Here is a 14126-nt window from a genome sequence, read left to right as displayed (position 1 = left end):
TCATAGCAGACGAATCTAATTTCTTTCTATGACAGAATCACTGACAGGGTTGATCAAGAAAATACAGTGGATATAGTATATCCTGACTTTAGTAAAGCATTTGACAAAGCATCTCATACTATACTTATATAATAGGGATCAACCCTATTCGCATTTGCACAAGGAAAGACCAGAAGCAATGGGATGAAACTGAAAGGGAGGAGACACAAATTAGATATTAGAAAAATCTTTCTGACAGTGAAGGTGATCAATGAGTGTAACAGGTTACCACAGGAGGTGGTGAGTTCTCCTTTAATGGAATTGTTCAAACAAAGGCTGGACAAATATCTGTCTGGGATGATTTAGTGAATCCTGCATTGAGCAGGGGGTTGGACCTAATGACCCTGGAGGTCCCTTCCAACTCTACCATTTTATGATATCCAAAGCACCAGGAATAATAGCCTTCAGAAACCCCAGAACTCATTCTCATGTTCATTTTAACATCAGAAGCTCGACACTAGATGCAAGTACTTATTAATGTGTATAATGTAACTTTTGGAAACACACTATATTTTCCAATGTATAGCATAGAGTTGGGCATTATGCATATTTACATCACATTTGAGAATCGAAGATACAATATGTGCATATACAACATAAAATAACAGTAATTACCATTGAAAAAACTGTATTAGACATGTTTCAGTTTCTTCCATTCAACGCTTACTAAAAAAGTGTTATGTATTAAGCGGATACTTTTTATCACCAATGAGTGTTCTTGTCTAAGTCAGCACCAACAGTTGCCTAGCTGTTGTCTATAGAGACCATATCACAGCCAAAAGGCTAAGACACGAAATAGTCATGACAAAAAGGCTGGGAGTAAGGTGCAACCCTTTTGATCAAGACCATTTCATGCATTCATACATCTACCTATGGGTTGACCGTTTCCTGGGTTGGCTGCACCTGGCACTCCATACACATACCTCTCTTGTCACTTCAACACTAAGATATGCAAATAGGACAAGGAACAAGTCATCTTCACTGCACCTGGCCTCCATTGAGGTAGCTCCACTCCTTTTTCTGCACCAAAAGGCTAAGGCGTCAATTTTGTAGTTCCAACAAACATACATCCTATTTGTGCACCAAATCCTGAATATTTTTGGTTCCTATTTTCAACAACCAGCCACATTTAACCTATTTTGATATTTGCAATGGATCCCTTTTGTCTCAGTGTATGCTGCAGATCCTTATATAATGTATTTTGCTCTTTATCGGAGGAATATGACTACATTTGAATCCAATTTTCTCTTTTAAGTACAGTGTGGCTGGAGTAGCCCAGGCTACATGTTTCCCTGGCCCCCTCAATAATGTCATACATGTATGTCTTATGTAGATGCTCTGTGCAAAACTGTCTTGTCATTCTGTTATGTGTATTACACAGCTGCAGCAGGTGAGAGGTTAAGTGTTTGCAAAGCCTGGAGACTGTCTTTAAATGTATCAATTTATGTCCTGTTATGTGGTATGAGAGAGGTTATAAATGTGAGTGCTTGAGATCGGGAAAAAGAGTTCCATCTTGAGTTCCAGCTGAGAGTGTAAACCACAGAGCCCCATGAGGGTACCTTTGGCCCTCATGTGTTGAAGATGGAAGAGAGAGGAGAGGTTTCCCGAGTGCAAGGATCAGGATGAGCAGTGAGTGGTCCCACCCCAGAGAGAGAGAGCGTGAGCCAGTCCTAAGTCTTCTAACTCAAGGCCCAGTGCAGAGGTACTCTTTCTGTCTTCAATTGTTCACGCCCAAGCGTCCTGAAGTCCGGAATTGCTGGGTGGAGGTACGCGTCTGCAATTGTCACACACATAGGCATTCTGAAGTCTGGGGTCGCTGTGTGGAGGTACTCATCTTCAATTCTGTCTGTATATATCTGTAACACCACCTGCACTTGGAATACTGTCTGCTCTTGCCATGTATTGTTGGAGTTGTTATCCAGTAAAGTTATTCCAGGCCCTTTCCATTCCCAGAGACCTGAGGTACTCTATTTCTGTCAGCTGCTCATTTATTCTCCACTGATGTTCATGCCGGTGGATACCGGAACGGTGGCATCACCCGTGTCAAACTCTTTCCCTGTTCTACCATCTCTTGGGCATTCCTATCCTAGGGGTGTCCAGAAGAGGCCCAGTGCTGCCCTGGCCTTGGCTGCGTGCTCCGGTAGGGAGCTTGGTAAGTGCCGCCGTAACAAGCCAGCATCTGGCCCTCCCAGCTCCTCAGCATATGCCATGTGTCCGGGGTCACCCTACGGGACACTGCATGGCAAATACATTACATTCAGGGACTTGAAACCAAGAGAATATATATTAATATTAACAAAACTGAGGCGTTCAAAAATACTAGATACAAAGGCAAAGAAAACTTCGTATTCAGTTACTTTACGAAGGAAAGCATGGGCTATGTACATCAATCTTCTTTGTGCAAACAGTATGTATTTATTATCAGAGCCAAGGAACAGCAAGGCCCTGCTTTCTGTATCCTAACTGTGCACTATAGGTGGAAAACTTCTAACCATACAAGAGCTATACAAACATTTGTCTCATCAATGCCCCTTTAAAGTAACTTGACCTTTATATTATCTTTTAGCCATTCATTCTACTCTCATTTTGCTTCTTACTCCAAAAGGACAATGCTGCTGTGTCTCATTAATATTTCATTTATGTCAGTTTAAATATTTTACTTTGCCTGTTATTGCTCCCCAAATTGTGAGCCACAATGTATGCTTTCAGATGACAAACATTGGTCAAATAAACATTTTCTTGCTACTCTGTACTACTTTATCTAAATTTGTTGCAACTTCACTTTGAGATTCTAATTCGACCTAATGTCAATCTTTGAACAGGTGAGTTTTGACTGTTACTGATTAGTGCAGGGACCACAGAACATGAACTAGACAACCTTGAATAGTTGGCACTTGCTGACACTATTTTCCTTTACACAAGTTCACTGATATAGTAATATCTTTGGACAATCATTTTACATTAATCTCTCTATAGGCGGCTTGTACAAGGCTGGTTCAGAGACTGATTTGAATACACAGATGCTATATATATGCAGAACACAAACTGCCAACCCAGTGCTAATCCCTAAAGTCTGAAATTAGAAATTAAACTTTTAGACAAAATAAACTCTAAAGGTATTTAACTCCTTAGTGATTGCTAATATGCATTTTTACTGACCTCACTAATGGGCTTTTAACATGCACATATGTCTTTTTTAGAGATGAGCGAACCTACTCGGCCACGCCCCTTTTTCGTCCAAGCACCTCGATTTTCGAGTACTTCCGTACTCGGGCGAAAAGATTCGGGGGGCGCCGTGGGTGAGTGGGGGGTTGCAGCGGGGAGTGGGGGGAGATGGAGAGAGAGAGGACTCCCCTCTGTTCCCCGCTGCTACCTGCCGCTCCACCACGCCTCCCCCCGTCCCCCGGCGCCCCCCGAATCTTTTCACCCGAGTACGGAAGTACTCGAAAATCGCGGTGCTCAATCGAGTAATTACTCGAAATGAGTAGGTACGCTCATCTCTAGTCTTTTTAAAATGGTGGCTTAGCTGACTACTGACAGCCAGGCTCCTGCTCTAACAGCCAGATGCCAAAATCAATAGCAATTGCAGCATTTGAGGAGATGATGGAGAAAAGTGTCACCGATTGGAAACTCACAGTGTGATAGCAATGTTTCAATTGCAGCAGGAAGCCTGACTTAAGCCTCATGTCCACGGGCAGGTCAGACTCCGCAGGCAGGAGCCTACAGCAAAATCCCACCCTGCCCATGGCAAAAGGGACAATACGTACCGCCAGGATCCTCTGCGTGGCTGTGTGGGTCTTTCATCTTGTCCACTGTGGATGTGGGCGAGCCGTGATTCCGCAATTCAATTCCATCAGTGGACATTGAGCCAAGAGCCTCAATGTTTGCCATGTAACTCAACCTGTTTCCGGCAGAGTGCTGTTATAGGCTTAGTAGAATGCACTACATAAGTAATGCAGTGTACTATCCTAGAGCTTGAACTATCGTATCTTCAAGTCCCCTTGAGGTACTAATGAATAGCATCAAACAATGTCTAATAAAGTCGTGTGTACCTCAAAATAATACTAATAAAAACTACAACTCTTCCCACAAAGATTAAGACCTCACATAGTTTGTTTGCTGTAAAAACGCTATAGATCTTTCAATGCAGCAATTATTTTTCTTTAAAAATGTGTTTTTATTGTGCAAAAGTAGTAAAAAAAAAATCATCTACCGTATATACTTGAGTATTAGCCGATCCGAGTATAAGCCGAGTCAACAAGTTTAGCCACAAAAAACTGGGAAAACGTATTGACTCGAGTATAAGCCGAGCTATACTCGGGTATATACTGGGTAAAAAAAACCCTCCATACTCACCTCCCAGCCGGCGTCTGTGTCTGTGCGGCAAGCTGCTTGAATTCTCCCCGCGGTCCTCTCTGCTCGGCTCTGTCAGCGCTGTGTAAGTAAGCGCTGTGATTGGATTGAGCACCAACCAATCTCAGCCGTCACTCGATCGTACTTACACAGCGCTGACAGCGGGGGATTTGAAAGCCGAGCAGAGAGATGAGAACGGGGAGAATTCTAAAGCAGCTTGCGTGCGTCCTCTCTGCTCAGCTCTGTCATCCCCTGCCGTCAACACTGTGATTGGATCGAGCGCCAGCCAATCATAGCTGGGCCTCAATCATTCACAGCCAATCAGTGAATGTGATTCATTGATTGGCTGTGAATGACTGAGCGCCGTCTGTGATTGGTTGGCGCTCGATCCAATCACAGTGTTGACGGCAGGGGATGACAGAGCTGAGCAGAGAGGACGCTGGGGAATGACAGTGGGGAGAATTCAAGCAGCTTGCTGCATCACCGCCGGAAACACAGGAATTTAAGCAGCTTGCCGCACCACCGCTGGGAACACAGATGCTGGCTAGGAGGTGAGTATAAAGGCTTTTTTTTTTTTTACCCCTCCGTGACTCGAGTATAAGCTGAGGGGGGCTTTTTCAGCACAAAAAAAATGTGTTGAAAAGCTAGGCTTATACTCAAGTATATATGGTATATAAACTTGGTATGGCAGTAATCGTGCTGATCCAGATAGGAAATCTGTTTTTATCAAATGGTAAACGCTGTAAAAGCAAAACCCAAAAACAATGGTGGAATTTCCATCAAAATTTCCAAGTTTTTCCATCTGTCCCCACAAAAAATGTGTAAAAGTTATACAACAGATTATATGTACCCTAGAGCGGTGCCATTAAATATACAACTTGTTGCCAAAAAAAACTAAGCCCACATACACTGTGATGATGACAATTGCTTGATCCTTAAAGCAAAAAAACAGGCTCTTCAATGAGGGTTTATGATGCAATTCATAACAAAGAACTGAACATATTAAGGCTGAGACTTCATGGCAACTTTTTGCAACTAAAGATTGCTGTGTTGTGACTTCGCACTCTCATTAAGGCCAATGGAGTCATGGTGTGAGTCGCAAGCGGCTGCAACTGCAAAAAACAGGTCACAAAAATCCACTAAGGCTGGATTTTTTGCAATCTGTAGGTTCCGGTTGCGGACATTTGTGACTCACATCTACACCCTATTGCCCTTAATGACAGTGCAAGGTGGAAGGACTACATAGTAATCTTTGGTTTCATGACCCCTTGTAATGAGCAAAAGTCACTGTGCAGCCCCAGATTAAATTACAGAATCTATGAAAGCAAATGTATGTAGAATGTACATTACACATGAGGCTGTGTAGCCATGTCACATCACACTCTCATAGAGGGCAATGGGGTCACGTTGTGAGTAGCAATCGGCTGGAGCTGCAACCCACAGGTCACAAAAATCCACTGAGGTTGCACTTTTTGCTATCTGCAGGTCACGGTCACAGCCACTTATGACCCACACCATGACTCCACTGACCTCAATGAGAGTGTGAAGCTGCAGGGCTACACAGCAATTCTTGGTGTGCAACCCTTGTCATGGTTAAAAGTCACAGACAGTGAAGTCCTTGCCTACGGCTATAAAATACATGTAAGAAAATGTATGCATAAAGTACATTACACATATGGCTCTAGTCATTTAAGGAAATAAGCATATTTATCCTTTTTGCCTTAAAGCCTCAGATACATTTCAAAATATAGTTATGTTTCCAGTAATTTACAAGCAAGTTTAGCATTCTGAAAGTGCTATTATAATGCCATTAAACTGCATCCGTGAACTGCGGCTTTTATTCTTCATCATGATCACACATGGGCTTGCAAATCATAAATTCTAGTATATTTTAGAGAAGAAGAGTAATAATTACTTTAATCAAGAGGGCATAGTTCCATAATCACAAATGTAGCTTAAAGATCCAGAACCGCTGTGTAAAAATCTATACCTTGATCCACCTCCAATCTACAACACCCTCGGGGCAACAGGCATCCCTGTCCTGGGTACATGCTGTTCATGGTTCAGGCGGCACGAACATGATGATAGAACAGTATAGCAAAATGAATGGAAATTACTAGTACTTAAATTGTTTCTTGGTGTTGCAGGGTCTCATATGAATCTATAACTTACCCTTTGTAGAGATGGATCTAGAGCTTTAAAACTTGTATAAGCAAGCATGGCTTGCAATTAAAAACAACCTTTTCTATTTTTTATGTACAGTTTAAAAAAAACAAAAAAAAAAAACATAGTTGGCAAACTTTTTAAATTTTCACTGCAAATAGGGCTGTGAGATTGCAGCCAATAGGTAAGTGTATGTCTGCAGAAATTAGCAGTATGTATGCTGATAATGCATCACAGAGTTGGCAAGAATCTCATATAAGGCCTCGTTCAGACAAGCGCTCTTTTAGCGCTGATAGTGTCTATCAGCGCTAAAAGATCAACATGAACGGGCAGCTGCTCACTGGAACAACTGCGCTTTAAAAAGCACAACTGCTCCAGGAGGAGAGAAAGAAGAAGACCAGCAGGGCTCTGGGACTTCCCCATAGCAGGGAGAGAGAGAGTGGGGCTACAGGGAATTAACCAATAGCCCCGCTCTGTCTCTTCCTGATATGGGTTAATCCTCCATAGCCCCACTCTCTCTACTACTGGGGATTAACCCGTAGCCCAGATCTCTCCCTTTCTGCTCTGGGGATCCCCGAGGGATATCCCCATAGCACAGAGAGAGTGGGTGGGGCTAGAGAGAGAGGTGGGGCTACGGAGCTTCTCCAGAGACCCCCCCATAGCAAATATAGAGGGGTGGGGCTAGAGGGTGGATCCATTTAGCCCCACCCTCTCCTCCCATGCTCTCAGAAGAAGCCCTGTAACCCTGCTCTCCCCTCTCTCCCCACTATGTCCTATCTTTGTTAGATACACTAATTTAGCCTGTCTAACAATGGTCCATGTAAACGCTTCTATAGAAACCTATTGGTTCCTATAAAAGCGTGTTTGTAGTGATGCTAAGCAGCGCTAAAAAAACGCTCGTCTGGACGAGGCCTAACACTGAGGACACAAGATCATTCATGTATGACATACAATACTGATCACAAAAATAGAATTCCTGAAAAAACATCATAAATGAATGAACCAGGGCCCATTGTAAAATGGATCACAATAGATGCATCGTGGATCTTGTAAAAACAGAAACCATGAAGCCAGAATGGACAAGCCCTAATTGTGAGTTTATTATCTTGTACCTGTAAGCTTTACATTGCACGCGGGGCTTTGTGGAATATAGTTTTCATATACTGGTTATGCAATAATACATAAGTAATAATACATAGTTGTGTAATGTATGTAAGAGCAGGTACAATATGGAACTAGAGATGAGCAAGCGTACTCAGTAAGGACAGTATCGTCCTTTTCGAGTACCTGCCTGCTCGCCCGCAAAGATTCGGTTGCCGGCGGGGGTGAGCGCTGTGTTGCGGGAGGGAGCAGGAGGGAGCGGAGGGGAGAGAGAGATCTACCCCCCCCATTCCCCCCGGTCTCCCTCGCTGCTCCCCGCCCCCCACCGGCTCCCAAATCTTTGCGGGCGAGCAGGTAGGTACTCGAAAAGGACGTTATTCGCTCGAGTATCTGTCCTTAACGAGTATGCTCGCTCATCTCTATATGGAACTCTTTCGCCATTTATAAACTTGATGCCTTTCTAATGAAAAAAAAGCATAATATTAATGCTCATTGGTGCTGGATTCCTTAGTGTGGGTAGCTAATTCAGAGCCATCGGATTTCCATATTTGGAGCCAAGAATGCTTTTTTTCTCTTCTAAGAGGACGAATTTACAACAGCCTCAAATTGGAGTTTAGTTTAAGTTTATAATCCTCTTAATTAAGATAACCAGAATGTAGGTTGAGTTTTTAAGTTTTCTCGGCTTTAGTACATTAAATATCTAACTATATTGCCACTTTTGCCTCCAGCTTTAAAGGTTTATTTGATCAAAGAATTCCAATTCCAATGATAAAATGTTTTCAGACCGGTCAAATATTCATTACCTTAAGAAGAAATTATTCTTTGAATAGAAGTGAAGAAGAGAATGACCAGAATTCATTGTGGATAATTTATCATGTACAGTATATTAAATTCATATTAATTTGTGCTATGGAATATGAAATAAAACTTAGCTAAAAGAGAACTTCCAGTGAGGCAGGTGACTGCAAATCCAAGCAAAAGTTTATAAATGGTAGCGGGAGACTCGGATGAAGTAGCAGGAAGTTTGGTTTCCTAGTCTGATTTACTTTACAGATTATTTTGGCCAACATGACCTTGACGATATTGCCTGGAAAATGGGATTGTTGCTGAAAAAGATTGCTTCTGTGATTAAGGGCTCAGTCACACGGGCGTTTTGAAGGGGGAGCTTCCGCGCATAAAAAAGATTGCACTAGATAGAACCAATGCTTTTCAATGTTAGCGGTCACATGTGCAAATTTTACATGTGGAAAAACACCTGTGGTGAAAATTATTGGACATCGGTTCTCAGAATGCATGTAACTGCGGCAAACCAGTGTTTTGTGTATGTGAAACCCCTGGATGCGGTCGCATCCAGAGTTTTCACCTTGCACTTAATGGGTCCAGCAGCAGCAGCGCCGACCCCATTGAGAACATATAGTGAAAATCGCGATCCTCTGCCACAACTGTGACAGCTGTGGCAGAGGAGCGTGGTGTTCTCCCATTGAATTCAATGGAGCCGGCAATACAGCCCGCTACATTGAAAGCAATGGTCTGCCAGCAAGCCCTGCAGAAATCCTCTGCCACAGCTGTCACAGCTGTAGCAGAGGATCGCAATGTTCTCCTATTGAATTCAATGGAGCTAGCAATACAGCCGGCTCCATTGAAAGCAATAGGCTGCCTGCAAGCTCTGCAGTGATTTTCGAGGAAGGGCTTAAAATATAAGTCCTTCCCTGAAAATCAATCCAAAAATGTGTGAAAAATAAAAAAAAATGTATACTCACCTCTCTGCAGCTGCCGGGGCTCAGCCGCGTCCAGTCGGCTCTTCTCCTGCACTGCTATGAGGAGCTTTCAGCAGTCAGGGAATTAAAATCCCCGCCTGCTGAAAGGGTTGCCTCTGATTGGCTGAGCGCAGGTACCAATCAGAGGCAGCTCTCAGCTATTGAAGGACAGCTGAGAGCTGCCTCTGGTCCCTGCACTCAGCCAATCAAAGGCAGCACTCACCCATTCATGAATTCATTCATTGAGCATCTGCAGAGAGGTGAGCTACTTGTAAGCATATCCTAAAGGGTACCTCCAGTTCCTCCAGTTATGAAGCTGCCCATGTCTTCTGGTGGAAGTTAATGACGTCAGGAGATAAAGCCAACGGAGTGGACGGTAAGGCTCCTCAGCCAGCCATAAAATATTAGAAGTCTGGTCTTAAAAATCTCCCTTACAGTTACCTCAGCAACCTGACTGCTCGCACTGCAGGGTGCATCTCCCAGCATTATTTTTAAGCTTCTGGTGGGAGACATGGTCAGCTGTCAAAATATTTATGAGCGAACAGGCAAGATGCAAAAAACACTCTAAATTCAAATTTCATGTATTATTTCTTGTCATAAATAAGTTAAAAACAATTTAACAGTGAATCAAATTATATAAAGGATCAGAAATAATTTGCTTGAATTTGGGACAATCTCATCAAAAATACACAACTTTACTATGGATCAAAGTTCTGCGTACATTGTAGGGGTCATTTAGGTTCACATATTCCATTTTCTGATCCCTGAATATTCCATGTATGAAGCTATAATGTTAAGAATCCCAGTTGATAGGGTTACAGAAAAGGTAAATAGATTAAGGCTGGATTCACATGGACATAAGTGCATGCATGTTTAGGAAAGATTTGCGCACACAATACGCAGAAAATAGAACACATTGATTTCAACAGGTTCGTTCCCATGTGCATATTTGGCATGTGCATTTTGGTTGTGCAAAAAGTACAGTAAAAAACGCAGTTGCACTCTCGTGTGAATCTGGACTAAAGGGGTATTCCAGGCATTTAACCCCTTTTAGTACTGATGACCTATCTTCAGGTCAGCAGTAATTGATCGATGAGGGACTACCACTTGGAATCCCAGGAAATCACCTGATCTCACTCCCTGCAGCAGGCTGAATGTTGATGGCTGAATTCACATTGGACTTGGAGCTGGAAGTGCCACAAAAGCACAGCTCCAATTGATTTCAATGGAAGTGAACCCTTCTTTCACACATCTGGCTCTGAAACTGGGGTATAGAGGGCTTTGCTTTCATGAGTGTGGGAGCTGAAATCAGGTGATCAGCAAGGGTCTCAAGTGCGAGTACTAGAAGGGACTAAATGCTCGGGATACCCCTTTAACTTCGAATTTGCAAATAAAATGGCACATCTACATCTCAGGTTTCTATAGAAAAGGTCACACCCCACTATCTACAGTAGTGCTGGTCACACTGATCACAGTGATCTGTCTGCTGTATGTATCTGTGCAGTAGTTTTGAAGTAACTCATTTTTTATTAGTAGCAGCCAGACACAGAAGTCCTTCATATTCATGAGCTGCAGCTAGCCCCACCCACCCCACTCATTAGCCAATGATTGGCAACTTTCTCATTATGTACAGTAATAACCAGAGAGCTGTACATCATTGGCCAGAGGTTGAGGTGGGTGTGACTAGCTGCAGCTCGTGAATATTTTGAAGGAGTTTTCTATTAGCAGTGGCCAGACATAGAGAACTAATCCTGAGCTGCAGCTAGCCACACCCACCCTTCTCTCCTGCCAATCATGTACAGCTCTCTGGTTATTACTGTGCATAATGAGAGAGCTGCCAATCATTGGCTGGAGGATGGGGTGGGTGTGGCTAGCTGCAGCTCATGAATATTCTGGACTAGTTTCTCCAAAACTACTGCACATATACATACAGCAGACATATCATGGCAATCAGTGTAATGGAGACTATCATATGGGGCTCTCAATGAGGACTGCATAAAGAGGGTGACAGGGCCTCTTTAAGGCATGTCGACACTAGTTTTTTTTTATAGTGCTTGTGAAAATAACTGGTCATGATAAATCCATCAATCCTGTTCATGCGTGGGGGTGTGGGGGGGGAGGGGGCTGCTTCTACAGTGTATCAGCTCGCAGTCATCAAAATACATATTGCAAAAAAAAGTACAAGTATGGATGCACTCTTAATGTATACTTCTATATAGAGAGAGAGATTAACAGCATATTTTAATATGATTGTTACTTTTCTCCTTTCAAGAGTAACACAAGCCTGTATAAGTTTTTCAGCTGTATCAAAGCATATACAGTGGATGTTGTGAATACACCTGACGATCTGCATTCAGGTGCCATGCACAGCATCTGTGATCAGTGTACACATTATCGTGCATTTTCTAAACTCATTAAGTAAAACTAATACAATCCTTACAATGGCAAATTCTGATCTGGACTTCTCATGGCTCTGAATCCCTGGATTAATACCCTATTATGCAGTATGCTAACAAAGATGTCTAATTGGGTGCATCGACATAGATGGAAACACCTGTTGCTGCTGCTGAAACATTCATAAACTGATCCGGATGGGAGGTCTTATATTTATTAAGACGTCCAATTATTATCTAATGTAATATAATAAAATAATATAATGAAATTAGATATTTTTCCAACATCATTACTTTGATACAAAACCTGTGGGGTGTGAATTCATAGTTAACCAGCTACAGCTGTTGGGGCATGCTGGGAATTATACTTTTCACATCCCCTGGAAAGCCACAGGTTGCAGACCCTGTACAGACTATAGAGCAAGTCAATTTCATTGAAAATCTTCAAAATTGTGAATTCAACATCCCCAGTGTTGCTCAACAGTAAACTACAAAGAAAACAAGAAAACTGTAACTCTACTAATAAGAAGTAGCCATACATCATGTATAAGTTCAAATCTCTGTGTATTGGACCAATACAGTTTACCTCCATTGCATATGTTCCTTTAAATCGCAGTAACAACATATAATATTGTGCTATAACAGTGCTGTGCAATAACCTCAGTTGACAAAAGGCGTACAATGATTCCAAAGTTTACGCAATATACAACTTTTTTTCATGTAAAACATTGAAGAAACAACAATGCATGTGTGCTATGTCCATCTATTCTAGATACATAGATAGATAATCATGGTTTTCATGTTCCCTATGTCCATAAGCTACTAACTGTATTCCAAATCAAGCAGTAGTGGTAATTGGAGTGCAATAACTAAGAATATAATCATCCTAATTGACATTCCCATGTGTCCTCTTTTGAATAGGAAAACAAAGCAATATTTAAATACAAGCAACATAGTTTCTAATATGTTGACACATTCTAGCTAAAGTAAACATCCTTCCACACCATCATCATAATACAGATCTCACACTAAACACATGTAGAACAAGTAACAATGTTCATCCTGTAAAGAAGAGAAGAAGAATTATCTGGAGCCTACTGTACTGAATCTTTGGTACATCAAGTCTATTAAGTATTTATGTTTCCTATTAAGCCCATTATAACTCACATGGCCCTGTGTTAACCCCTGATTTGCTGTAATGTTTTCAATGTAACTCTCTGTGAGGCAGATTTTTTTAATACTGGTTCCCTAACCCAATTGGAGACATTTGACTCCAGAAAGTGTCTTATAAGGATTAAGCTGTAATATAAAGAGCCCCTGCTCATCCCAGCATGCAGCCTGCAGAGTTCAGCACCAGCTCGGTGGACAGCGCACAGGGAAGTCATGCATATGAGGCTTTGACTACACAATGAGGAGGACACTGCTCTTACCGGAGGCTGCAGAGACAACAGTATAGATTTCCTGGTGGATCCTTGCCTTGAACTTATTCTTTTCCAGGACTCACTAAACCTTCCACGGCTAGCACGGCTGGCACTCCTACTCCTCTTCCTCCCAGCTTCTCCCCCTTCTTCTCTTATAGAGCAGCCTTTCTCCAAGTCACCAGGGTTCCGCCACTTGTTCACCATTGTCTGTATAGTGTAAATAGAGAGTTTTTCCTTTGCTTTCTGCTGTGGGCTCAGCTGTGCAGTACCTGCTGATCGGTAAAAACTTGCTGCACACTCCTCCCAAGGTGTAGCAAACCCTCCAAGGATCTGGGAGCTAAGGGGTGTCGCCTGCAAGTGCCATAGAGACTCCAAGGAGCACGCCTTGTCTATACCTAACCAGGTACCATTACCAGGAATAGATCACAGACAGGTATCCTACACAAGGCTGCAGATCACGATGTGCACAGCAGCAGTAAGAACTGACACTACATCAACTGTACACTGAGAGATAGCACTGATGAGCAGGGAAAGATGGACACTAACAAACAGATAACATGAAACATGCTGTATGCACAAGGAAAGACATGGGAAGAAGGGATATCAAGGCATAGCATGTGGCACACAGAATGCAGATTGGCTTACTGTATGTTAACACAGGGATGGGAAGGGAAGTGAAATACAAGACCACAGGCAGTAAGAGAAAAAAAATAAAAGTCAGAGAGAAAGAGAGCTAGTCAGGCAGATAAGTCACTCAGGGCTGCAAGACTCACAGGGAGGAACAGAATGATAGAAGCACTCCACAGGCTGAGTGCTCCCCCTGACAGGCACATTTACTGAGGAAGCTTTGTTTCGGGAAATATGGTTTATTCACTGTTACTGTTAATGTCTTTGGAGTC

At 42.5% G+C, this 14126-nt stretch overlaps 1 protein-coding gene across 4 annotated transcripts in view; it reads right to left on the bottom strand.

Moving 5' to 3' along the window:
- Positions 1 to 13431, bottom strand: part of TRPM3 (transient receptor potential cation channel subfamily M member 3) — a 591964-nt gene extending 578533 nt beyond the window's left edge. For all 4 annotated transcript variants that reach the window (XM_066604176.1, XM_066604177.1, XM_066604178.1 and 1 more), the window contains exon 1: positions 13237 to 13431. In XM_066604176.1, the coding sequence (XP_066460273.1) occupies positions 13237 to 13431 (195 nt within the window). The remainder of the gene's footprint in view (positions 1 to 13236) is intronic.
- Positions 13432 to 14126: the final 695 nt, after the last annotated feature.

This window comes from Eleutherodactylus coqui, chromosome 5 (assembly GCF_035609145.1).
Source record: "Eleutherodactylus coqui strain aEleCoq1 chromosome 5, aEleCoq1.hap1, whole genome shotgun sequence".
In the NCBI taxonomy this organism is placed as follows: Eukaryota; Metazoa; Chordata; class Amphibia; order Anura; family Eleutherodactylidae; genus Eleutherodactylus; species Eleutherodactylus coqui.
This window is presented reverse-complemented; position numbering and strand designations above follow the sequence as displayed.